The 23,856-nt window shown below is 49.1% G+C and overlaps 2 protein-coding genes across 26 annotated transcripts; one reads left to right on the top strand and one right to left on the bottom strand.

The window, feature by feature from the left end:
- Window positions 1–42: 42 nt before the first annotated feature.
- Window positions 43–23,337, top strand: Guk1 (guanylate kinase 1). Of its 20 annotated transcripts, XM_087571757.1 has the most exons (11): window positions 6,184–6,300; window positions 6,492–7,100; window positions 7,697–7,806; window positions 9,015–9,092; window positions 20,299–20,412; window positions 20,747–20,788; window positions 21,152–21,248; window positions 21,845–21,983; window positions 22,063–22,147; window positions 22,644–22,729; window positions 23,005–23,337. In XM_087571757.1, exons 5-11 carry the CDS (start codon window positions 20,301–20,303, stop codon window positions 23,038–23,040), a joined length of 597 nt encoding a protein of 198 aa, XP_087427883.1. In that variant the 5' UTR covers window positions 6,184–6,300; window positions 6,492–7,100; window positions 7,697–7,806; window positions 9,015–9,092; window positions 20,299–20,300; the 3' UTR covers window positions 23,041–23,337. The 20 variants fall into 20 exon arrangements, 18 of the variants coding, with proteins under 18 accessions (XP_087427884.1, XP_087427876.1, XP_087427878.1 ...); XM_087571750.1 differs by lacking the exon at window positions 7,697–7,806 and having other exon boundaries at window positions 5,935–6,211; window positions 6,492–6,806; XM_087571752.1 differs by lacking the exon at window positions 7,697–7,806 and having other exon boundaries at window positions 5,935–6,211; window positions 6,492–7,341.
- Mrpl55 (mitochondrial ribosomal protein L55) lies at window positions 2,998–6,153 on the bottom strand. 6 transcript variants are annotated; one of them, XM_087570309.1, is made up of 5 exons: window positions 5,984–6,143; window positions 5,632–5,753; window positions 4,707–4,790; window positions 4,221–4,422; window positions 3,262–3,502 (listed from the first exon to the last, which is right to left on the bottom strand). In XM_087570309.1, the coding sequence occupies exons 3-5, from the start codon at window positions 4,727–4,729 to the stop codon at window positions 3,344–3,346; spliced, it is 384 nt and encodes a 127-aa protein (XP_087426435.1). In that variant the 5' UTR covers window positions 4,730–4,790; window positions 5,632–5,753; window positions 5,984–6,143; the 3' UTR covers window positions 3,262–3,343. The 6 variants fall into 6 exon arrangements, with proteins under 6 accessions (NP_001099252.1, XP_087426435.1, XP_087426434.1 ...); XM_087570308.1 differs by having other exon boundaries at window positions 4,707–4,787; NM_001105782.1 differs by lacking the exon at window positions 5,632–5,753 and having other exon boundaries at window positions 2,998–3,502; window positions 4,707–4,787; window positions 5,997–6,153.
- Window positions 23,338–23,856: the final 519 nt, after the last annotated feature.

Raw genomic sequence — 23,856 nt, 5'->3', positions numbered from 1 at the left:
GCGCGCGCCTGCGCTCTAACTAACGTTCCTGTGCGCCTGCGCACTGCGTATCCCGGACCGACTCCATCTTTCCAAAGGGCGTTCATTGCTTCACCCACAGGCACATCCTTCGTCCTATTGCGCAGTACCTCTTCAAAAAGGCAACCGTGCTATCACACCTGATAACGCTTGTGTTAGGCATCTCCGTGGAGTGGGACACCACAACACCTTAGTGACACCAGGAGGGGCTGTCCGCTTGTTTCCTGGAAAGCCAAGCGTGCTAACTCCAAAGGCCTGAGGTCCAGGTCACTGTTGAAACTAAGTTAAGTAATGGCAAAACTTCACCGAACACTGAGGAGCAGATAAAGTCGCCAAAGGAACATAGATCAACTCTTCCGTGCTCTGAGTGACAGCGTGCATGGCATTACAGTAAGCTAAATACCACAAGTCGAAGCATCCCTAAACCAGAGCGATCTGTGTACTCCGCAGGTGAAGCTTTACCCGGCAGTTCACTGAGGCCTTGCCTCAAAATGAACAGAAACGGATTTAATGATAGATCACTCGCCTAACATGTAGAAGGTTTTGGGTTCCATCCCTAGTCTGATAAATTACCCAACCTGGAACACTCTAGCATCCCAAATAGACCAAGACAATCTCATTTTTGTTTTCATTCTGAACACAAGTTGGGTACCTGTCAGCAGCCTGTGAGGCTCCTGGTATAAGCCCTGAGATCAAGTCCTGGTTTTAGAGGAAATATCTGGATTCAGATCCCTCAGAACAAGATCATACTAGGGATGAATGGATGGTCCCAAGGGGAGCTGCACAATACATATCCTTTATTTGCCTAATGTAATTGTCATCTCCAAAGCTTACTGCCTTTGTCTGCTAACCTAGGCCTAGTCCTGGAAGCTTCTAGCCTCTGTACAATCTTGCTTTGATTGGCAGAGCTTACAACCCTTGACCATGTAGCTTCAAATGCTCTTCCCAAGCTTGGAGTGAGTGATGAGAGCCAGACAGCTGAGTTTGTGGCTGGGGTCCTTTGGCATCTTGGGCTTGATGGCCTGAGGCTTGGCAGGGGCCTTTTTTTTTTTTTTTTTTTTTTGGTTCTTTTTTTTCCCGGAGCTGGGGACCGGAGCTGGGGACCGAACCCAGGGCCTTGCGCTTCCTAGGTAAGCGCTCTACCACTGAGCTAAATCCCCAGCCCCGGCAGGGGCCTTAATGGCCTCTGAGCATGCACTCTCTGCCTCTGCATTGTTGGCCTGCATTTTCAGGCCTTTCTTGTGCTTCTTGGCAAAGCACATGTTCTTCAGGAACTTGGGGTCAACCCCCTTCAGAAATTTGTATCTCTATGACTGGGGTTTCTTTTTTTTTTTTCTTTTTTTCGGAGCTAGGGTCCGAACCCAGGGCCTTGCGCTCAAGTGCTCTACCACTAAGCTAAATCCCCAACCCCATGACTGGGGTTTCTTGATGCCATTTCTGTGCCATTTGTGGGACTGGTTGTGTGTGGTGTGGTTCTTGGACTTGGCCATGTCTGCATGGGAGCCCGCAGCGCCTGGGACGGAAGAGAAAGAGAAAGGCTGCTTCTGTACAATCTTATCTAGGTCTAGAATGTTTTCAACCTCTGAGACTTATTGCTGAATAAACTCTTACAGCTCTTTCTGAACTCTGGCTGGCCGGTCAACTCAGCTGCTCTGGCTCAAACTCCTCTACACACTGAATGATTAAAACTGGTTTCTTGGGTTGGGGATTTAGCTCAGTGGTAGAGCGCTTGCCTAGGAAGCGCAAGGCCCTGGGTTCGGTCCCCAGCTCCGAAAAAAAAGAACCAAAAAAAAAAAAAAAAAAAAAAAAACTGGTTTCTTTCAGCTTCTCCTGAATTGCCCTGCTAGGCCTCATCCTACCTTGGCAATCTGTTCTAGTTTCTGGCTCCTTTTTATTCTCTGGCTCGTTCTGTCTTCACCTGTGTCTAGCTTGTCCTCCCTCTACAACCTGTCTCTGTACAACGGTTCCAGTAAAACTCCCCTCTCCTTTTCTTTCTCCTAAATCACCTCTTTCCTCTCTGTTCTCATGAGAGTTGGGCATATCCTGTTCTGTCAGATCTTTCTGAGTCATCATTTTGTCTGCTACCCAATTGGACATCACTTTTAAACATGAGTGCTTTCTTCTAACAAACTAATTTTACCTTCATTGTTTGGGATTAAAGGTGTATACTAAGGCTGAGGCACACAACTAGAAATGAGTTTTTCCAGGAAACAACACAATCTCCAGGTTCATGCTGTGATCAAATATCCTGCAACAATAAGGGAGCAGCAGACAGTCATGTGGGCCACAGCCAAAGATAAGCATACTGGCCATTTCCCAGGGAAAGCCTCCAGAAAGCACAATAGCGGCTTCTGGGGCCTCACCTTTAACAAGGCCAGGTATGCTTAGGACACGGAAGGCTGAGCTGGTCAGAACACAGAATGCATACTAGGTCAAGCTAAGAGGGAGGTGTGCTATGGGGCCAGGAGGGTATGGGACAAATGTCTGGAACAGTTCTAAGGCTTATGCATCCTTGAATAATCAGCTAGTCTAGTGAGTAATCAGATGTGCTATGAAGGGTTGGGTGGCCCCAGGCCTGCTTTGAGGTAAGGTACTTACTTGTGTGCTCGTGCATCTGGAGGAAGCCAGTGGGATTTTATATCAACATGAGGAGTGCAAAGGTTTAGGCAACTGCTGATAGGCTTTGGTTTGCAGAGTCACTTATTCTGTAGACTAGAACAGACTAGGGGTTCAAGACGCACAGCCTGGCCACACTACTGGGTCCTACGGGCAGGGAAGTGTTTCTCCCCTGGTTGCCTTTTAAGGACCTATTAAGAGAGAAGGATGACTGCAGGCTGTATATGATCCAGGAGTCTAACTTGGGGGGTTTCTGATAGTAGGCAAGTTGAGCTGTTAGTTGCTGGGTACTTCCTGTCCACTGTCCACATACTTCACAACCAACTTTGTAACAGTGTTTAAAACTGGGGGTCTAAAACTGTGTATGAAGCCACATACCTTTAAACCCAGCTCTCAGGAGGGAGAGTCAGGCCTGGTTTACATATTGAGTTCTAGACCAACCAGAGTAAGACTGTGTCTCACAAAACAAAAACAAAACCCCAACAAATAATCAAAAACCCCACAGGTCTGACCCAAGAAAACCTCCAAAGCAAAGCCTTTCAATCTGGCTTTGCTCTGGCACATACTTCTCAGAAAGTATGAGTCCCAGGACTAGGCTTCCACATCAAAGAAGACAATGACAGAATGTCATGATTTCAAGAATGTATGGTAAACAGACAGATGTCCCTCCATCCTCACAAAATATCCCGGGTGGAACTCCCTGACAGAGTTACTTCTTGGTCTTGGTCCAAAATCGTTTGTATCGTTCAGTGTCAAAACTGTCAACCATTTCTGGTTCTTCTTCCCTCTTCTGCTGGAGCTGAGCCTCACGCTTTCGGAACCGGGCCCGGCGCTCTTCTGGAGATAGGGCATCCAGGTCTAGGGGCATCTGCATGGGGAGAGGTAGAGGTTATATACACACCATTGGGGAGTCAGAGAATGACTGAGAAAGACACCTGCACCTCTTTTACCTGTGCTTGTATCCTGTACTGGCCTACTAGTTATAGATTTTGTTTTGAAGGGAAATGTTTTTCTGTTCCTTTCCCCTTGACACAGGCTTGTATGAAAACGGAGTCTTCATTAGGCCAAGAAAGCCTTGACTCACAGCAGTCTTCCTCAGCCTCCAGGGTGCTGTGAGTAGATGGTGCCACCATGTGCAGCTTTATGTGGTCCTGAAACCAAAGGCTTTGCACCTATCAGGCAAACACCCCACCAATTAGACTACACCCCAGTCTAGATTTGGTGTTTTGTTTTGTTAATAAACAGACTTGTTAAGCCTAGTATGGTAAGACAGACGTACATCTCAGCACTTAAAAGAGGTTGAAATATTAAGTCAAGGTCAGCTTCAGCTAGGTAAGTTCAAAGCCAGCCTGGTTTGCAAAGACCCTGTATCGATAAAACAAGAACAAACCCAGAAAGGAAATAGCCAACTTGTGTGTTCTAATTTTAGTGGCTGGAGTTTTTGGTGTAAATCCCTCCAACAACCTGTTCCCTTCATTCCTCCTGCAGTACAGTGAACTGTAGCTATATATGAAAGTCCCAATCCCACATTCTGGCCCCGGGCCCTAGCACCACGGCTCGGCAAGCACCTACTGAAGGAAGCTTACCGCCAGCATGCGTCGTGGCTCCCGGTACCGGATATGGATAGTGGAGCCGTCCTGCTTGACCAACAGCACAGGGTAGAGGCGAGCATAGGCCTGGCGACGCAGTCGAGTGAGTGACGCCCTGCTGCAGTCAGCTCTCCAAGGAGATGTGTGTAGGTGGCAGGGTGCAGGGAAGGCTGCCCTCACACCACAGTGCCTCAGCAGGCTACAGACAGACATGTAGGCACTGGTTGATGGTTGATAGTGAGCCAGATGGCACCAAATGCCGGGGTAGCTAGCCACAGTCAGTAGGACACAGAACTACTGAGCACCATCTAGCAATGATTGATGGTTCACATTGAGGGACTTCCACTGAGCTGTCTGCAGAGTTAAAGCAGTCTGTAATGGGGGCTCAGAGCACACGCCTTCCAACACTGAGGAGAGGGATTAACACTGGAGAGGACAGAGTGTCTTGGGGAGTTACTGAGGGGACTGGAATTTTATGCTTACCCAAGCAGACTACCCAAAGGCATTGTTTCTCCTTAGCACTGTAGTGGCGGGAGGAAACAGTCACTGGCCCTGATGTAGGCCCTGCTAGAAAGGAAAAAAAAAAAAAAAAACCCTGTTTGTTTGTTTCCATTTGATTATTATCCTAAATCCTGGCCTGGAGCTAAGTTAGACCCAAGTGAATCTCTAGTTGTCCAACTGATGGATTGTTAGATTTCTGCTGTACAACAGCATAGCATTTACATAGGACCTGAGCACCTGTTCAGACATGCCTAAAACTACTTCTCCCTAAAAGAATACAAAGCCAAATGTGGAAGGGAATGCTTGTGTGTCCAATGTTCTAGAGGCAGAGGATCAGGAATTCAAGGTTATCTTGTTACACGTGGAGGGAGTTAAAGGTCTGGCTGGGTTACTTGAGACTGTCTCAAAAACAGAAAAACAAAACAAAATAAAACTAAAGCAAACCTAAGGGTTTACAAAAGCCATATAATCTTTTCTTCCCAACTATTTTGTTTAGAAAACAAAAACCCCTTATGTTCGATGCAGACTCAATTTTAAAAAGTTATCTTCAGTCTGTCGTTTGAATTCTTAGATATAGAAGATAAAGTGTGAGATCTAGGTGTGTGTCATTTGCCAGTCTATACTACTAGCCCTCTACTAGCCCTCTGGCCTCAGATTTGAAATTTTGGAGGTTTTTTTTTTTGTTTTTTTTTTGTTTTTTTTTTTACAAAAGCAGTTACCAGGGTCCTACCCTCCAAAGACTAGGCAGTTTTCGGCGGGACCAAGGCCCACCCACCCAATTCCTGAAGGAATCACAACCCTCTTGTGTTGTGTATGTGTGGAGTGCTTGGTTCACTTTATTTTTTAACATCGTTCTAGTTTCCACAGCAATACCGCGAGATGAGTATTATCAAACCGATTTACAGACCGGACAAGAAGCTACTTTCTTCAATGCCAGAGACTCCCATAGTGGTCTAAGCAGGTAGAAGTTGAGAGTCCCACACTCAGCAAGAGAGAACCAGTGGGCGAGCGCATAGATAAGGTTCCCACCTAGGCAGAGAACCAAAGGGTAGGGCACCACTGCCTCGAAAGAGGGGATCCCGCTGGTCAATGTCCCAAGTTCGGGGTCTCCTCCTCCCTAGCCACGTGGACTAGGCCCCGGGCCCCGACACAGATGTCGGGAAGTCCCCTCCCATTTGCTCCACCCGACGCGCAAGTCACCCTCCCATTTACTCCTCAGTGATGGGGCCGGTTGTTGCCGGCACCCAAGACACGCCAACCTGCGGCCGCCACCTTATCATGGGAGAGACCTCGTAGACTCGCAGTGCAGAATGTTACTCGATAGGTGGGAAATTGAAGCCGAACCACGCGGGGCCACAAAAGAAACCCGTCACTGTAGATGACAATCCTCCACCACAACCCAGATGTCCTGCAAGCGCCGGCGGCGCGCGGTGATGACGTCACGAGGTGCGGGCCGGACGTCGTCGTTGAGGGCGTAGTAAAACCAGGTGGGCGTGATGGGAGCCAGCTCTGGGGAGTTCTGTTTAGTTTACTGTGTTCCTGCGTCCCTGTGGGTGGCAAAGCCGAAGTAGGCTAGGTCGGATGACTACCCAAGGCAGAGAGTGTGGGCAGGGGTCGGGAGGGGGTGAGGGGAAAAGGGGAGGCGTCCGAACTGTGACTTTCTGGGGTGCAGGCTACACAGCGCTGTGCATGCAGTATGTGGATGGAAGGAAGCATTGCTACGGACCCCTGTGTGGTCCTTAGTTTCCATGCCTGGTTGTTTTCCAGGTTTGCTTCAGATCTGGTGGTCGCCCATCTACCCCTTTCAGAAGGTACACGGTTTTTCTTGGGCTCGTGGTGGAACCAGGTCTGGAAGATGGACATCCGAGTGCCAAGTCGGGATGACAAAACAGCCAACGTGAAAGAGTTGGAGTCACTGTGGTACCCGTGAGGAATAACATTAGAGAACAGTTGGTTCATCAGAACCAAACTACATGACTAGTGTCTCTGAGTAGCCCGACACTAAAGGTCACCAGACACTAAGGGTCCTGAAGCTCTCCACCGTCTTGAGCTTGTGGCATCGGTTTATTGTGAGCCCTAGAGGTGTGCTGCTGTGCAGGCTGCAGGACTCTCTCCAAAGTTACTCAGGATAACCACAAAAACTTACATGCTGCCTTTAGAGGACTTTGCCACATTGGGCCCCTAGCATCATTTTGACAGATCTTTTCCTTCCCCTTTCCTATTTTTTTCCTGAGTTAATTGTCTTTTACCATACCTCATGGGTTGCATTGGTCAGTTTAATTCCCTGTCTCCTCCTAGGGCTATCCAGCATGTAGGCAGGGGTCTGCAAGGGACACAATTTGCAGCTGGGCGACCAGCCTCCGAAGCTCATCGCAAGTAATGGCCTGCAAATATCGTTATCAAGCACTAGAAAACAGGGAACCCATGCAACTGGAGCCTATAGGATTTCCAAAGAGGAAGCTCTAGCCACTTTACAAAGGTCGGATGACCTTCAGTCAGCCAGTGAGCTCTGGCAATGGCGGAGGAGTGGGCATTGTCTGAAGAAAGGGCTGTTGAGTTTTTCTGCTTCATCTCTAGTGAAGTCCTCTTGTATAGTCGTGCTGTCAGAGTCCTCTAGGTACTGCTGAGTGATTTATTATAAATCAGTGAGCTCCAGCACAGGGTACTCAGCCTAGGGGACAGGTGATGGGGGCATCACACACCTGGTGGTAGGTTTGCTTTGAGTCTGTGATGCTCTGAGACCTCAGATGTGTCTTCCATTCTCCACTGAATCGATCACTAAGTCTTAAGACTCATTTTCACTGTTTGAGGTTCTGTCTGTTGTCCCAGTTAGGGAACCAGAAATATCTTTGAATACAGTGATGATGAAGAGATTTTAAATATGTCTTAAATATGTTGCAGGTTGGAGAATGGAGGGAGAAAAGATAGGGCCATTTATCTATTTACTTATTCATTTTTGGTTTTTGAGACAGGGTCTCACTATGCATCTCTGGTTGTCGTGGAACTCTTGTGTAGAGCAGGCTTACTTGGAACTCAAGAGATAACACCACCTCTCTCTGCCTCCCAAGTGCTGAGATTAAAGGTGTGAGCTACCATGCCCTGCATATAAGGCCATTTTTTAACTGACAACTCTTAAGCCAGAAAAGGAGGAGGAGAAAGAACTTCTTAGGGACAGTGTGGCTTCTCTTGATGTCTTTAGACCAGTGGTGTTATAACGAGGGTTACCTAGAGCTCAGTGTAGTATTGAGGAACATTCAAACTCCTAATTTTTTTTTTTTTTAGCTTCAATGGGGTAGTATTTCAGATGGTATCTTGAGGTTTCCAAGGATACTGGAGACTCAAATATCATCTCACACTATGCTGTCTGAGACAAGGGAAAGTAATCCCAGCATTTGGAAGCTAGAAGCAGGTGGATCAGAATTTCAAGGGCTACACAGCAAGTTTGAGACTAGCCTGAGGTACATGAGACTTAGTCTCAGGAAGGAAGAAAAAGACAAACCTTGAAACTAAGAAAGACTCTTCCTTCTGAAACCTTTAAATAAAAGACCAAGTTTGTGCCTGGACTACCATTCCCTGAAATCTCATCCTGCTGACCCGGAAGGCCTACCTAGCAGAGGTTCCAGGCACTTCAATGTGTGGTTGGCTTCCTCTGGGCCTTGTCATGGCCCTGTCAGTGTGAGGGTACTTATGGCTGCCAAGGGCCATAAGGTTTTGTTTTGTCTTCATTTGCAATAAGGTTTCACTGTGGAGGGCAGGGGAGCCTGCATCTCACTATATAGCTGAGGGTAGCCTCAAACTTGTGATCTTCCTGCCTTAGCCTCTTTGGTGCTGGGTCTGTCTCTAGTCATGAATCATCATACCTGGATAAGAAAGGAGAACTTTTATAGACATAGGTGAGGTATAATTATTGCAGTCGTGGAAAACAGAATGAAGTCCCTCAAAAAGTCTATTTGGCAGCTGGGTGTGGTGGTGCATGCCTTTAATCCTAGCGCTCAGGAGGCAGAGGCAGAAAGATCTCTATGAGTTCGAGGCCAGCCTGGTCTACAAAGTTACAGGACAGCCAGGGCTGTTACACAGAGAAATCCTGTCGTGGGGGGAAAAAAGGTCGATTTGGCATATGACCCTGTTTAGCCTCACTGCTGAGTACATACCCAAAGGGGAAGGAGGTCTGAAGTGACACCTGCACATGTTTGCTGGGGCACTACTCACAGCTAAGGGAGGGGGAAGAAGTCTCAAGAACAGAAAAGGGAGTGGTGGTGCTACAGCCAAATGCTTGCTGCTCTTGTACAGGACCAGAGTTCAGTGGACTGGTGACACACATCTGCTTGTAACTGCAGCTCTCGAGGATCGATGCCCTGTCTGACCTCTGTGAGTACTTGTGCACTCGCACATGCACACACAAGCACATAAATTTTAAAAAGAAAAAGGGGGTCCCTCTCTCTTTTCTGCATCTAAGATGTACATTCTCTAAGGTCAAATCACTGCTCACGGAAATAAACTCAGCCGAGTTGGAAAACGGGTGGTGCTCAGACTCTACAGTACAAAGTGTGTTAAAATTCCCTACATTCCAGCTGTATGGACTTCTTGATCTCACTAATTACTGCCACAACTGAGCTCTCAACTTTTCTATGCAGCCTAGCTTTCTGCCATCAAGCCAGCTGCATAGTTGGGAAGGACACTGTCTTAGTCACTGTTCTATTCCTATGAAGCGACACCACAGCAAAGGCAACTTCTATAAAAGAAAACATTTAATTGGAGGCTTGCTTACACTTTCTGTGGCTTAGTCCACAATCCACCTGGTGGGAAACAGACAGGCATGGTGCTGTATCGGTAGCTGAGAGCTTCACATGTTGGTCTACAGGCAGCAGAGAGAGAGAGAGCGCATACACCTGAAATATCAAAGCCCAGCCCCAGTGATACACCTCCTCCAGCAAGGCCATACTCCAAACAAGGCCACCCCTCCTAATCCTTCCCAAACAGTTCCACTAACTGGGACAAAGCATTCAAACATAGGAGCATATGGGGGTCATTCTCAATCAAACCACCACAAACCCTGAAAGATTCAGCCTTTGTCAAGGGGAAAAAACCAATAATTTGCATATGACTACTGAACAAACCATGACCAACAACAACCTGCATCTCGGGGCTCATAAATATATATAATATATATATAATATATATAATATATATAATATATATAATATATATATATAATATATATATACACACACACACATACACGCGCACACACACACACACACACACACACACACATCTCCTCTCAAAAGTTCCCAGAATTCCAGACACTATGTGCAGCTGGCAAAGTCACATCCCAACCCGAGCAGGAGGCAAATCATAGCTGCTGTGGACAATCTGAAGCGGCCATATCCCACACCTGGGATTAAAGCAACATATTAGTGTAATATTTATGTTCTTTTTTTTTTTTTTTGGTTCTTTTTTTCGGAGCTGGGGACCGAACCCAGGGCCTTGCGCTTCCTAGGCAAGCGCTCTACTACTGAGCTAAATCCCCAACCCCAAATATTTATGTTCTTAAAAGAAACCAAAATTGCCACTACAATGGTGTCCACCATAGTAATACTAAGTCTAACTAAGGCATTGCTCAAAAGTCCAAGTCCGCATTCTCCCCCTGGACTGAAAGCATACATTTCAGTTATGGGCTATAAACAATTACATACCCCCAAGACACAATGGTGAGGCAGACACAAGATAAACATTCCCACATCAGACAGGAAGAATGCATTGTCCCAAGGACAGCCTGAAGTGCATCAGGGCAACTACTAAATCCTCTGGATATGGCAAACACCCAGATGAGGGTAGCCCTGGGTTACCTTCCACACTGGTTGGTTGCAGTCCATGTGGAGCCACAGCTGGCACTGCACAGTGGCTCTGATGCTATCTAGGGTTTCAGGAGCAGGGTAATTTTCTCTCACAAAGAACTAAAAGGCAGGGTGGGGCTTGGAGAATTGGCTTAGTTGTTAGGAGCACTGCCTGCTCTTCCAGAGGACCCAGGTTCAGTTCCTGGCACCTAATGGCTCATAACCATTTATTACCTCAGTCCCAGAGCATCCAAGCCCCCAGCCCACTACACACACATAGTACACAGGCACACATGCAGACAAAACACTCATACATATAATTTTAAAAAGAATTACAAAGCTGGAAAGCCATCATATACCTGGGAAATCCATGTATTCTATTGGAGTCTGTTGAGGCCTGCCCCCCAGCATAGCTGTAGCCATTTTGTTCCATGCTTACTGATCATTGCCACAAAAAAATAGTTGGACTCAGGCAGGGTTGTCCTGAACACATAGCCTGTTATGTTCTGAGCTTTCTTTTCCGTTTTAAATATGTATGCATGCATGAGTATACTGTGGCTGTCTTTAGAGATACTGAAAGCATCAGATCTCATTATAGATGGTTGCTGGTAATTAAACTCAGGACCTTTGGAAGAGCAGCCAGTGCTCTTAACCACTGAACCGTTTCTCCAGCCATTCTGAAATTTCTTAACCTTAAATTATGCAATTATAAGCTCTACTTAGGATCAACCAGAATAAAGGTCAGAACTGTTCTGTCTAGCTAGCTAAAATAGCTTGACTCACAGCTAACCACTGGACAGCTCTTCCTGCATGCGCACATGAGCTCATTGTGGTTTTCCCTTTATAAGCCGGCCCTGAGAAATGTTAAAGGTCCATACTCTGCTCACAAGTCTAGGCTGTGACCATGATTGATCAGTGTTGGGGTGTGTGTTCAATCAACCAACCCTGTTTAACTGAGAATGATTAACTGAGTGGTTTGTATGGCGATTCCTGAACCCCACCAGTGTTCTTATTTTCATTAATAATAGAAGTTAAGATGGGGTTGGAGAGATGGCTCAGAGGTTGAGAGCACTGACTGCTCTTCCAGAGGTCCTGAGTTCAATTCCCAGCAACCACATGGTGGCTTACAACCATCTGTAATGAGATCCAATGCCCTCTTCTGGTGTGTCTGAAGACAGCTACAGTGTACTCACATACATAAATAATTCTAAAAGAAAAAAGTTAAGAAATGACACAAACAGAAGCTCAAAGACAAAGTATGACTCAGACAGGAGCTTAAGGACAATTTATTAGAGTTTATAGAGTGTAAATTTCACAGCTTCCTGGTGAATGAGAATGAGGACACGATGTAGCTCCAAGTTATGGCTGAGAAGGGTTTTACTGTAGATCCAAGGGAGAACACAAGTTATGGCTCAGAAGGGTTTTACTGTAGATTCGAGGGAGAGCACAGCCAGAGGCATTTGCAAGAGTCCAGAGCAGGGAGAGAGAGAGATCACCAGACATGATCAAGAGACTGAACCAGGCCATGAGAGGAGCGTAGTGAAAATCTCAGTTTCTTTAAAAACACAGAAATGGTATGTGAATATGCTTTTGTTTTAATCCCAGTGTGGGATGTGGGAATGCTTCAGACCATCCACAGCAGCTGACTAAGATTTGTCTCTTCCTATGCCAGGGACACCATTTCGCCAGCTAAAGACAGTTATATTTGGAATTCTGGGGACTCATAAGAGGGTATAAAAATGCCAGATTCCCAAGAGAGAGGACTGGGGAAAAGATCAGAGAACCAAGAGAGAACATGGCCAAAATGTCAGGCTTCTATAGGAAAGAGATTCTGTGGGAAGGGAAGTGAAGCCCCTCCCCTGGAGGGGTGTAGGGTAGAGGGCTTGCGTGAGAAGAGCAGAAGGAGTCAGAAAGCCAGGAAGCATGGAGTCTGTACCAGGTTCTTGAAATGCTGAGACAGCCTATGACTAGCATGCATTTGTATGCTTACAGACACCACAGCCATTTGTCCTGAGTGTCTTTGGGACCTGAAACCTGGAAAGGACAATGGCAAAGAGTCGTGCTGCTTGTGATAAGTTATGCTGGAGGTCAGCCACCCGCAGCAAGCAGCCACATGATGGGAAGCGCTGTTGAGCCTTGGCCACCACTGTCCTGATGTCCTTACAGCATCTGGTGCTTTTACCTATACTCATCTCTGTTCTTACCTTGACCAGGATTAGAGTTTTCCCTGTCTCTCCAAATCTTTTCAAATTCTTCTTGTCTTTCAGTCCAAACCAATTAAAAACGACAGCAGTACCTGAATGCTGTGTCCTTCAGAAGCACTTCTGCAGCCTTAGCCATCCTTTTCAGCTTTCCATAGGCCCCAGGGCCCTTATAGTGGTGGGACAAGAGCGGGTCCCTTCCACCCTCTTAGAGAATATTCCCCTCCCTCCCTCCCTTTCCTCTGTGTAAGATTTTTAAAAGTAAAATTAGGCACAGATATTTATCATAAAGTCCGTACATTTTTTTTTTTAAAGATTCTATATGAGTACTCAGTAGCCATCTTCAGACACACCAGAAGAGGGCATCGGATCACATTACAGATGGTTGTGAGCCGCCATTTGGTTGCTGGGAATTGAACTCAGGACCTCAGGGAGAACTGTCAGTGCTCTTAACCGCTGAGCCAGCTCTCCAGCCCTGAGTCAGTACATTTTTAAAGGAATTTTACATTCGATTCCTTCTCTGTGCCTTTAGATCACTTTCTTTTTTTCTTTTTTCTTTTTTTCTTTTTTTCCCCCGAGGCTGGGGACTGAACCCAGGACCTTGCGCTTCCTAGGCAAGCGCTCTACCACTGAGCCAAATCCCCAACCCCTAGATCACTTTCTTACTCAAAGCTCAGGACTTCTCTCCCAAATAGCTCTTTCTTAAAGAATTGATACTTAATTCAATTGTGCTGCCCACTTTACGGCAATTCTTTTATTTAATGTATGAGTACACTGTCAGTCTTCAGACACAGCAGAAGAGGGCATCAGATCCCATTACAGATGGTTGTGAGCCACCATGTGGTTACTGGGAATTGAACTCAGGACCTCTGGAAGAGCAGTCAGTGCTCTTAACCGCTGAGCCAGCTCTCCAGCCCATGGCAATTTTTTTCTTTTTTCTTTCTTTCTTTTTTTTTTTTTTTTTTTCCGGAGCTGGGGACCGAACCCAGGGCCTTGCGCTTGCTAGGCAAGTGCTCTGCCGCTGAGCTAAATCCCCAACCCCGGCAATTCTTTAATAAGTGTGTTTGTTTTACTTAAGACAGATCTCCCTATGTAGCCTTGATTGGCCTAGAATTATGTACAGAACCTGTCTTGAATGCCCAGAGGTCAGCCTATCTCTACTTCCAAGTGCGGAGATTAAAGATGTGCACCACCACACTGGGCTTTTTTCTTTTATCTCTAGGTTTATTTTTCTTTTATCTCTGCTTGAATTAAGGACACACAACTTCAGCATTCTCTGAGATCTTTGCCCTCCAGTTTCTCTAACTTATTTAAAAAATATTTATTTTGGTGAGGCACAATATTACATGCTTTTGTTTGTCCTAGAACTTGCTCTGTAGACAAGGCTGGCCTCAAACTCAGAAATCCACCGGCCTCTGCCTCCCTACTGTTGGGAATTAAAAACCTGTGTACTACCTCCCAGCAGGTACACACCTGTTTAATCCCATTATTTGCAAGGTAGAAGCAGGTGGTTCTCAGGGAGTCTCCAGACAGGACTATATAGTAAGACAGTATCTAAAAAACTAAAAGACTGGGGCTGGGGATTTAGCTCAGTGGTAGAGCACTTACCTAGGAAGCGCAAGGCCCTGGGTTCGGTCCCCAGCTCCGAAAAAAAGAACCAAAAAACAAACAAACAAAAAAACCCTAAAAGACTTAAAATTAGGTATATGTGACTATGTGTATGGCTATGAGTACATGAGTGCAGGTGATTAGCCTGCACAACCTGAGTGCTGGGATCTGAATCTGGGTCGTCAGGAAGAACAGCACGTGCTAGCCGCCTCTTGAATTGATTTAACAGTTAACCCGCTAACCCGGAAATGTGACTAAACAGACTCGAAGCTGACCTTTGATATGTTCCTCTCCGGGTATTTGTGAACAGGTAGGATCTGAGCTTGGGCGGGGAGAGGGAGGCAGGGAAAGGAGAAAGTATGGAAAAGGGCGGAGTTTGGAGATGAAGCAACGACGATAGGCGAAGTGGGCGTGGCCATTGGGAAAACAGTGCAGTACGCCTGCGCAGCAACGCTGCGCTTCCCCTTCCGTAGGCCCTTGCGGACCGACCTGCGGCTATCTCTTGGTGGAAGTGACGAGTCGGGGTTTAACATGGAGTAGGTGGGGCCAGCGAGGGTGACGTATGGTCAGCGGGCAGAGGTGGGAAGTGACCGGCGCTGACGCTTTGCGTACTCGGTCTGCGCAGCTCTGCGGCACTCCGGTATGTCCCCGTGGGTCGGCGCGCCGCTGTGACGTAGTCCTGCGGGCGGTCCCTGATGCTGCGGCGCCCGCTGGTCGGGCTGGCGGTGGCCGCCCTGGGTCGCGTTCCCGTGGACGGTGAGTGCGCTGACATCTGGTTGCCTCCGGAGCGGGACTTGCGGCCGCATGTTTCCCTTGCGTGCCGTCTCCAGTGACTCTGTTCTTGTGGGGATGCCGGTTGAACGTGTTTTTCGGGACCCCAGACGACAGGGATGGGCAAGCAGAGTCCCAGCCGCCCGCAGACCGGCGCAGCCTGAGCCTAGTCTGCGCTCTTTCTCGGCTCCCTGCCCACCCGGCGTCCTGGGAAGGCTCAAGCACATGGCTTTAGTCCTCAGCCATTGTGGGTGTTGGACTTAGGTGCCTGCAAATGGTGCAGGCCTGCTGACGTCTGGGTCTGAATATTAGGATTTGGCTTGTCCCGTTTTGTTATTGTTGTTTTAGAAAAAAATATTAAGCCGCCTTTAGGCTTAATCTCAGTCACAGTTTTATCCAACGTGGAAGTGGGCGGGGTTCCTTCAGGTGGTGGCTGGGGAGAGAGAGAGAGAGCGAGCGCGAGCGAGCGAGAGCGCGCGCAAATAAATGTAAATGATTGGTCAGCTTTTGATGAGGTTCAAGGAGAGAAAGAAGAAGGCGGTTTCTGTGGTGCTCCTTCAATTCACCTTTCAGGAGAAGGTCATAGGATAGTTATGGGAGCTACCGCTAAAGTTGTTCCCCGTTTTGACCACAAGGGAACACAATTTCTTGCTATTCTAGCTCCTGTCTACACATAGTACTTTTTTTTTTTAAAGATTTATTTATTTATTTTATGTATATGAACACACTGTAGCTGTCTTCAGACACACCAGAAGAGGACATCAGATCTCATTACAGATGGTTGTGAGCCACCCTGTGGTTGCTGGGAATTGAACTCAGGACCTCTGGAAGAGCAGGCAATGCTCTTAACCGCTGAGCCATCTCTCCAGCCCTACACATAGTACTTTACACGTGCCTTCACACCGTTGCTTTTACATCGCAGTGTAACCAATGGATGCTACATCAGCCACTGCTGGGGTTTGCCTACCCTTCCTTGGCCCAGCGCTGGATCTTTGTCTGGAATGGGGTATGGGAGAGACCAGTAGTTTTCTGGAATCTTAAACTTGAGACAGTGCATTTCTATTTAGCTACACTTAAACTTTCTCTTCTGTCTTGACACATGCAGACTATACAGGAAGCATGATGTTATTTGAAAAAAGACAGAAGGGGGTATGGGAGGAAAGAGCCCAGGCAACAAAGAAAGGTAGAATAGGGTTGAGCTCTTGGAAGGTAGCCGTATGAGGAAGGCTTCTTGTGTTCCTGACTCTTCTGGGTGGGCCTCAGTCTTCCCTGTCCCAACCGGTCCCCACCCTCCCTGATATGCATTTGCTGGTTCCTGTCCTTGACTCTGCTTCTGCTGGTCCCTGGCCTGCCCTGGCCTGTCCTGCCCTGCCTACATGTACTGGGCCTGAGTTTCCTTTACTCTACCCTATCCCACATCCTCCCTGACCGCCCAATCTTCCCTGAGCCTGTAAGGCCTTAGTCTCCCTTCTGCAGGAGTGAACAGATGGCCAGCTCTGCAGTGTCCTAGGTCTTTCCACTTTATTCTCATTGGGTTCTGAGCCCTTTTCCTTTTTATGTTCCCTTTGCCTCTTGATCATGGGTTGGCATCCAGATTCCTGGTCAAGGATCAGCCTGTTCCCTTTTATCCTTGCTGGGAAGAGACACAAACGGAGATGGGTAGCACCAGGAAGGTGCAGCAGCCTGTTCGTGGTTAGCCGCTGCTCCTCCACCTCTACTTTGTTGGGAGGCCATGGTAGGTCCATCTGGCTCAGAGGAATAAGAATGAACAAGCTTTGGCTGCTCTTGCTGCTGTTGTTAGGAGAGGTGCCTAAGTGGGGGGATGGGGGGGTGTCTCAGGGCTCAGTGTGCTGCTCATGTCTGCCTAGCATTGTTTGTGTGTTGGAGGACTGGACTGGTAACCCTTCTCATTCCTGGGAGGGCCTTCTCTTCAGGTGACAGGAGGGAGGTGATAGTTGTGACAGATTTCAGCCCTAGGGGACCTAAGGTACAGATAGGAAGTTTTGTCTAGGGATGCTCCAGCAGAGCCTGTTCCCTTCAGCGCTGCTAGGTGAATCTTGGCATGCTTTACAGTTAGGGCCATGGGAGGCTTTGTCAGGCAGTTGAAGTTTGGGACTGGAAAGCTGAAGAGATGGGGGTCCAAAGTTTCTTAGGTATCTCCCCAAAGGAAGTTGCTTCTATCTACCACACACTTCTGTAAATGCTAGGGAAAAACTATATAATTTCTGACGCAAGCTGTGGCCTTGTGGAGATATAATAATGGCCTTGCCACCCGGCTACTGATGAGAGTCCCCCTTTGGTGGACCCAGGGATTTCCCAGGTCCATACTGCTCCTGCCTGGCGCACACTGTACTTGCTGTCTGCCCCTGTGCCACAGCTGGCTAGCCAAGGTCATCTGGTGTGCTCTGTGTAGATCCAAGCAAGTGTAGTGCCATAGAGGGTCACCAGGGGCTGTCAAAGATCCATGAACTGTATGTGCTGAGTGACACCTACTGGGACTTTGCAGAACCAAGGTATGAACTGAGTGGCACTTGAAGAGATATCTTCCCATCTCTTGTGGTTTAGCAACAGGACAGAAGTTACACACCATGACTCCTGAAGTGGGCTTGAGCTCAGAAGGGGAGCAGTAGGGAGTGCAGAGCTGGGTAGGAGTCAGCTGTCTGAAATGCATGTGCATGTGCATGTGCATGCTCGTGTTCTTCCTCCCTCTGCCTGGTCATGGCCTGCAGGGGATATGATAGGGTTAGGGTCAGGTGAGGGCTCCCGTAGTCCCAGCAATGAGGGTTTCAGGCTGGATTCTAGGTGATCCTAGCTCATCATTACCTAGAGTTAGAAGGGGTTATAACATCATGGGTAGGTACTGGCTGCTCCATTGTGATGGGATGGCAGATTGTCTTTTCCAACCATGCTTGTCACTAATACACGGCTTCTTGTTGGCTCTCCTACCTGGGATCCTTTTCTCAAAAGCTTTCTTACCATGTACATTTTGGAACATCTCTCTTAGCCTTGGTTCTCCTCTATTGTCATGATCCTGTGTTCTCAGTCTCTGGATACACCTATGCAGTGGCCTGCTGAGCCCGTGGCGAACACTGCCTTGAGTTCCTTTTACACTCAAGGGAACCAACAGTTCCAGAAATGGCCATCTGGAGAGTGCAGGTGTAGAACCCATATTGGCAGCTGCAGGTCACAGCCTGTGGCCATCACCGGATTTGAGGCAGCGCAGCACCTTGAGGAGCTCTCTGAGTGCCTGATACGGGCAGAGGGGAGGGAGCATCATAGGAGCTGCGATGTATGGTTTGTAGCACACACCCTAAAGCCAGGGCATGGTGTGGGCAGCAGGCCCGATGACTGGGGAAAAGAATGCCTATGTAAAGGTGGTGGTGAGGGGTTGGGGATTTAGCTCAGTGGTAGAGCGCTTGCCTAGGAAGCGCAAGGCCCTGGGTTCAGTCCCCAGCTCCGAAAAAAAGAACCAAAAAAAAAAAAAAAAAAAAAAGGTGGTGGTGAGTTGGGGGCTGGAGGAAGCCTGGAACCCAGAAAGGGAATAGCATATAGTGGTCAGTGTGGTTGACTGGTAAGCATTGTGGAGTGAGGCAGAAGGCAGCAGTTGTATTGAGAGGCAGCACTGATGATCCTGGGTAGGTTTCCCTAGGTTCCTTTTCTGTCTTTTTAATAGATGGTCCTGTGTACTTCTCAGGGACATGTATGTGCATGTGTGTGTGTTTTAATGTGCATTTGTGGCATGCATGTGCAAGCCCATGTATCATCATATAGTACTTGTGATTCTGTGGGTGATAGAATAACAGCAACACTGCTTTTGTAAGATTACTTCATGGCCTACATTGGGGATTAAGAGCACAAGGCCTCTCTAAGCTGGTGTTCTTCCTGCAGCCTGTGTCTTTTGAACCTAAAGCTGTGTGGGCTTTGCCCTTATAGGTCAAAGGTGCTTGGGTTGACAGGCAGCCTCTCCAGCTCCCAAATACCCTCCCTGGTCTCCTTCTGCCTAGACCTCAGGAGAGAGCAGCAGCTCTGGTCTCAGTGCTCAGTGCCGTGGTAGCTCTTCCCGCTCTCCCAGTACACTTGGATGCTGCTCTGGTTATTTAGACAGGTGTAGGTGCAGATCTCAGGAGCAGGACAAGTAACCACCTTTTCCTTCTTGTATAGTGGGAGGACAGGGCTGATTTCACAGTGCAGGCAGGGCTGGTGCCTAAGGGATTTATTGCTCAGAAGGGCGGGGTTTAGGCTTGGCAGAGATTAGTCCCCTAGCCCTCAGTGCAGAGCAGCCATTGACTCTTCCTAGGCTACCACGGAGACCGCAACACATCAAGTAGGTGGGTGCCATCCTGGGGAGGCAGGAGGGCCTTCATAGACAGGGTTCTTGACGTGTAAATGACCTGCTCAGAGGCCTGGCTGGAGGACTAGGGCTGACAGTGAGGTGGGGCTGTGTCTGCTCAGGCAGGAGCCTGGGAGCAGGTGGGATCAGTTGGTCCTAGGGTGATGCCATTGGAACTTCAGGGGAGGAAGCTCAGGTCCCAGATAGACTGATGGAGGAGGTTCCTGCTGTGCTTTCATACCTACAGCAGGTGCTCCTCTCTGGCAGCCCCTACCTGTGGCTAACCCTGAGCTGCATTTACTTTCTCCTTGGGAGCTTAGGGGGGTGCTATTCCAACTCTTGGCAGCAGATTGTCCTTCCCAGACAAGTCAGAGATGGTTGCATGTCTAGTGGGAAGCTTCCCAAATAGGTTTGGGTTGAACAGACTTGAGAGTACCATATCTGTAGGGCCAGAGACATTCCTATTTCAGACTTGGGACCCCAGTGGGCAGTGCCACGTAATGGAGCCAAAGCCCAGGCAGCAGTGTGAGGTCAGATTCTGGAGGGCAGCCTCTGTTGGGTGGGACCAGTGTGCTGCTTTGTCTGGTTCTGGGTCACTTGGCCTGTGGACATCCTGTTGGGTGTGGGTGAGGCTAGATGTTGGAATCCTGTCAGCCTTCCTGCCTGTGTTTACCATCTTGCCAATTGACTGGTGTTGTGAGGAAGGTTCACAGTATATGAGGATGTTGCCTTTCAGAGGTCTTCACATCACTGCCTCCGATTGAACAGAATGCCAGGGCGCCAGTGAAGGCAACCCCCTCATGTCTGCGATATCCCTCTTCCTACAGGCATGGCAGGACCTAGGCCAGTAGTGCTGAGCGGGCCATCAGGGGCAGGGAAGAGCACTCTGCTCAAGAAGTTGTTCCAGGAACATGGCAGTGTCTTTGGCTTCAGCGTATCCCGTGAGTGTCTCAGGACCTTGAAGGGCAAGGAGCTGAGAGGCTATCCCAGCATGGGACTATTCCTAGAGTCTCCAAATGCACACTCCCAATCTATCAGATTGGCTCTCCTCACCCTCCTCATCCCCACTACCTTCTCCTTTCCCAGGGCCTCCATCTAGAGTAAGCATCTTGGCCCCGTTGACCTTTCGAGGTCTGGTCTGGCCTGCCCACTGGCCGTGAGCACCACCTGCTGTTACATAACCAGAGGAGCAGGCCTGCAAGGGTAGACCCTGGGTGGAGGAAGGTTTGTAGATCTCTCCAATTCTGATAGGTTTGTTTGTTTTCCTTTTCCTAGACACTACAAGGAACCCACGACCTGGCGAAGAAGATGGCAAAGGTGAGCCAGCCTGCTAATCCAAGGGTCTCGGCACCACTGGTGTGTGTTGAGGGACGGGAAGGAGGAGGGGGTTAGGGTTGCTCTGTGCCTTGGCTGTAACAGAGCTCAATTCCCAGCAGAAGAATTATTTCTTGCCTTTGGGTTAATGGCTTGATTAGAGTCTACATCATAGTCAAGGCTGAACCTTCTTCCTGCCTGGTATATGGAACCTGGCCATTTCCAATTCTCCAGCAAGGACAGTGGGGACAGTGGTATCTGTTGCAGCCTAGATCTGGCCATAGCAGCCCTGGGTAGGATGGAGAGGGGCCAGGCCAGGCAGGGCTGGGTTTCGGGTACTCTCTGGAAAGCCCTCTTCTTCTCCAGATTACTACTTTGTGACCAGGGAGATGATGCAGCGTGATATTGCAGCAGGGGACTTCATTGAGCATGCTGAGTTCTCAGGGAACCTGTATGGGACAAGGTGGGCTGAGTTTGGTGTGGGCCCGGCTTTGTGGGTCAGGGTAATCCCAGAACTCTAACAAAAGGAAGCTCTCCTCTGACCATGCGATGCCCTCCCAGTCTCCCGCCTAGGACTGGGATGGCTTGCTTTCCCCCTAGTCTCTAAGCATAGCTGGTAGGCTCCAGGGAACAAGCAGGCCCAATCATGCCCCAGGCTCATCTGTCCTCAAGCCATCCGGTGAGGCAAGGAGCCACGTGAGGTACTCACATGGAGAGGTAGGCAGTGACAGCCAAACCTTTTTGGCTTTTGGCTATAGGACTTTTGGCTTTTGGCTATGATGTCAGAGGGCCTGACAGGGTTGAGGGTAGGCTTGGAAAGTACAGAGGGTGCTGGGTTCCCATGAGCCTCTGCACTACCTGGGCCAGGCCCAGGATGGACCTTGGGGAAAAAAGGGCTGAGTTTCTCTGAAGCTCTTGAAAGCCTTAAGAGGCTAACAAGGTTTAGCAGCCATCGATTGCATGTATGCCTGAGGATGGCCAGAGAGCAAGAACTCACGAGGGCTTAGGGGCCAGGACTTTGCTGGGATCCACTGGACTTCTGCCCTTCCCTGCTCCCAGCAAGGAAGCCGTCCGGGCTGTGCAGGCCATGAACCGCATCTGCGTGCTAGATGTCGACCTACAAGGAGTGCGCAGCATCAAGAAGACTGATCTGCATCCCATCTACATCTCTGTGCAGCCTCCCTCGATGGACGTGCTGGTGGGTACTTGGTGTGGGAAACCTGCAGGGCAGGCCTGAGACCTGGACCATACTGACCTGACAAGGACCTGCATTTCAGGAGCAACGACTGCGGCAGCGCAACACTGAGACTGAGGAGAGCCTGGCAAAGCGGCTGGCAGCTGCACAGGCAGACATGGAGAGCAGTGAGTGCAGTCAGACCATTCATACCTTTTGAGCATGTGCCCAGCCCTTTCACCACAAGTTGGGGGAGGACCACGGGTAAAGATGGAGGAGTTGAGACCTTTGTCTGCAGAGCCTTTGAGAGGCTTTGACTGACTTAAGTGTTGTAGGCATCTTTTTGTAGTTGTGCTCTTGTTCCTGGGTCTGAGCTTGGTCCACGTTCAGATGCTGTCATTGAGACCTTTGGTTGTTTCCCTATGTGTATGTGGGAGTCCCTCACAGGCAGAGCTAGTTCTGAGAGGCTTGGGGAGGGGCAGTAGTCCACATTCCAGGAGTCAGGACTTGATTGGAGCAGACCCCAGCTGAGGTTCTCTAGGAGAGGGGGAGGAAGAGTTCATCCATCCCTGGCTGTCCTAGCAACAGTGGCAGCAAGAGTAGCCATAGCCGGTTGTTAACAGTGGTGCAAGCCCAGAAGGGCCAGGTTCCCAGTGTTCCTGACTGTCTTTTGTCCCACCCCAGGCAAGGAGCCTGGCTTGTTTGACCTGGTGATCGTCAATGACAACCTGGATGAAGCCTATGTTACACTGAAGCAGGCACTGTCTGAGGTAGGCCCATTCCCACCTGCCCTGTGTGGGGAAGTCTCCCGCACAAGCCATCCTGTGAAGTCAGCAAACCCTGCTGATGTCGGGCTGCACCCTTGGTGTGCTGTAAGCAGACAAGGCTCTGCCAGTTGCTAGACTGGTCAAGTACAGGTGCAAAGCCCAAGAGTCCCTGGGGACTGGGGGGTGTGCAAGGTGGGGGTGGGTGGGTGGGATTTGAGACCTGGCCCTCCCTGGTTCCCTGCCTCTCCTGACTTTCTCTTTCCCTTCTTCCTTGGCAGGAAATCAAGAAAGCTGAGGGAACTGAACATGCCTGAGGGCCTGCTTTATTCCACAGAGTGATGCCTGTGGTCTAAATCTGCCTGGATTATGAGGTGGGGGGAACTTTGCCAGGGCACCAAGGACTTGTAGTAGGCTTCCACTGTGGAGTAGAAGGAGCTACCCCTTGTCTGGCCACAAGGTGGCTCTGCACCCTGGGCTGGCTTGCTGAGGCCCAATGACTCCGAAGAAGAGTACCCACATCTATTCTCCCTGGGCTATTTGTGTTCCTCTCCGTTCCTCCTGCTGGAGCGGGACTGACATTCTAATAAAGTAATTACTGAGTTGTAGTGTCACAGCCCTCCAAACTGGGCTTACGGCCCCTGGCTGCCTACCCCTACCTGGTCAGAGCAAACGAGGGCTGCCAAGGGGACTCAGCATAGGTGTCTGGTGGCCCTTGTCCCTGCCCACATCCGGGGTCCACCAGTCATCAGAATGCTGGCTAGGGTTGCTTGTGTTCTCATCTTCCCCTAGGAGCAGTCACCTGAGACACTCAGCGTAGGCTGGAATGGACAACTAGTGCTGCTGCCTCTTTGCAGTTTGTGAGCCATTTGGGGACTCAGGGACAGACACCACTTGCCAGGAAGGAAAGTGCCCAACCACAGGGGAAGAGCTAAGGTCATAATGCTGGCTCTGGACCTGTGGGTGCTGTGTGCTCTTGTCCTTGTGTATAGCCAGCCAACCCAAGGAAGGGCAAGTGAACCCTGTTAGGGCTGGTAGAGGGGCAGAGCCCTAGGGCTTCTGTAAAGGTCCCAAATTTCAAGCTCTAGAGGTTGTAGTGGGGTGCAGCATTCCTGAGGGAGATGTCCCTCCCC

The sequence above is a fragment of the Rattus norvegicus genome, chromosome 10 (genome assembly GCF_021556685.1).
Source record: "Rattus norvegicus strain SHRSP/BbbUtx chromosome 10, alternate assembly SHRSP_T2T, whole genome shotgun sequence".
Classification (NCBI taxonomy): domain Eukaryota; kingdom Metazoa; phylum Chordata; class Mammalia; order Rodentia; family Muridae; genus Rattus; species Rattus norvegicus.
Note: the sequence above shows the minus strand (reverse complement) of the source record. Positions and strands in the feature narration are given on the sequence as shown.

Excerpts from the sequence above, each read along its gene's own strand:
- Mrpl55 (NM_001105782.1), bottom strand. The coding sequence starts at position 4,729 with ATGCCTTTGGGTAGTCTGCTTGG. Across the intron at positions 4,423-4,706 it reads CCTTTGGGTAGTCTGCTTGG|CCTGCTGAGGCACTGTGGTG; the intron begins GTAAGCATAAAA and ends GTCTGTCTGTAG. Across the intron at positions 3,503-4,220 it reads AGCCACGACGCATGCTGGCG|ATGCCCCTAGACCTGGATGC; the intron begins GTAAGCTTCCTT and ends CTCCCCATGCAG.
- Guk1 (XM_087571745.1), top strand. The coding sequence starts at position 15,066 with ATGCTGCGGCGCCCGCTGGTCGGGCTGGCGGTGGCCGCCCTGGGTCGC. Across the intron at positions 16,877-20,298 it reads TACTTTGTTGGGAGGCCATG|GCATGGCAGGACCTAGGCCA; the intron begins GTAGGTCCATCT and ends CTCTTCCTACAG. Across the intron at positions 21,249-21,799 it reads GGGAACCTGTATGGGACAAG|GACTTTGCTGGGATCCACTG; the intron begins GTGGGCTGAGTT and ends CTTAGGGGCCAG.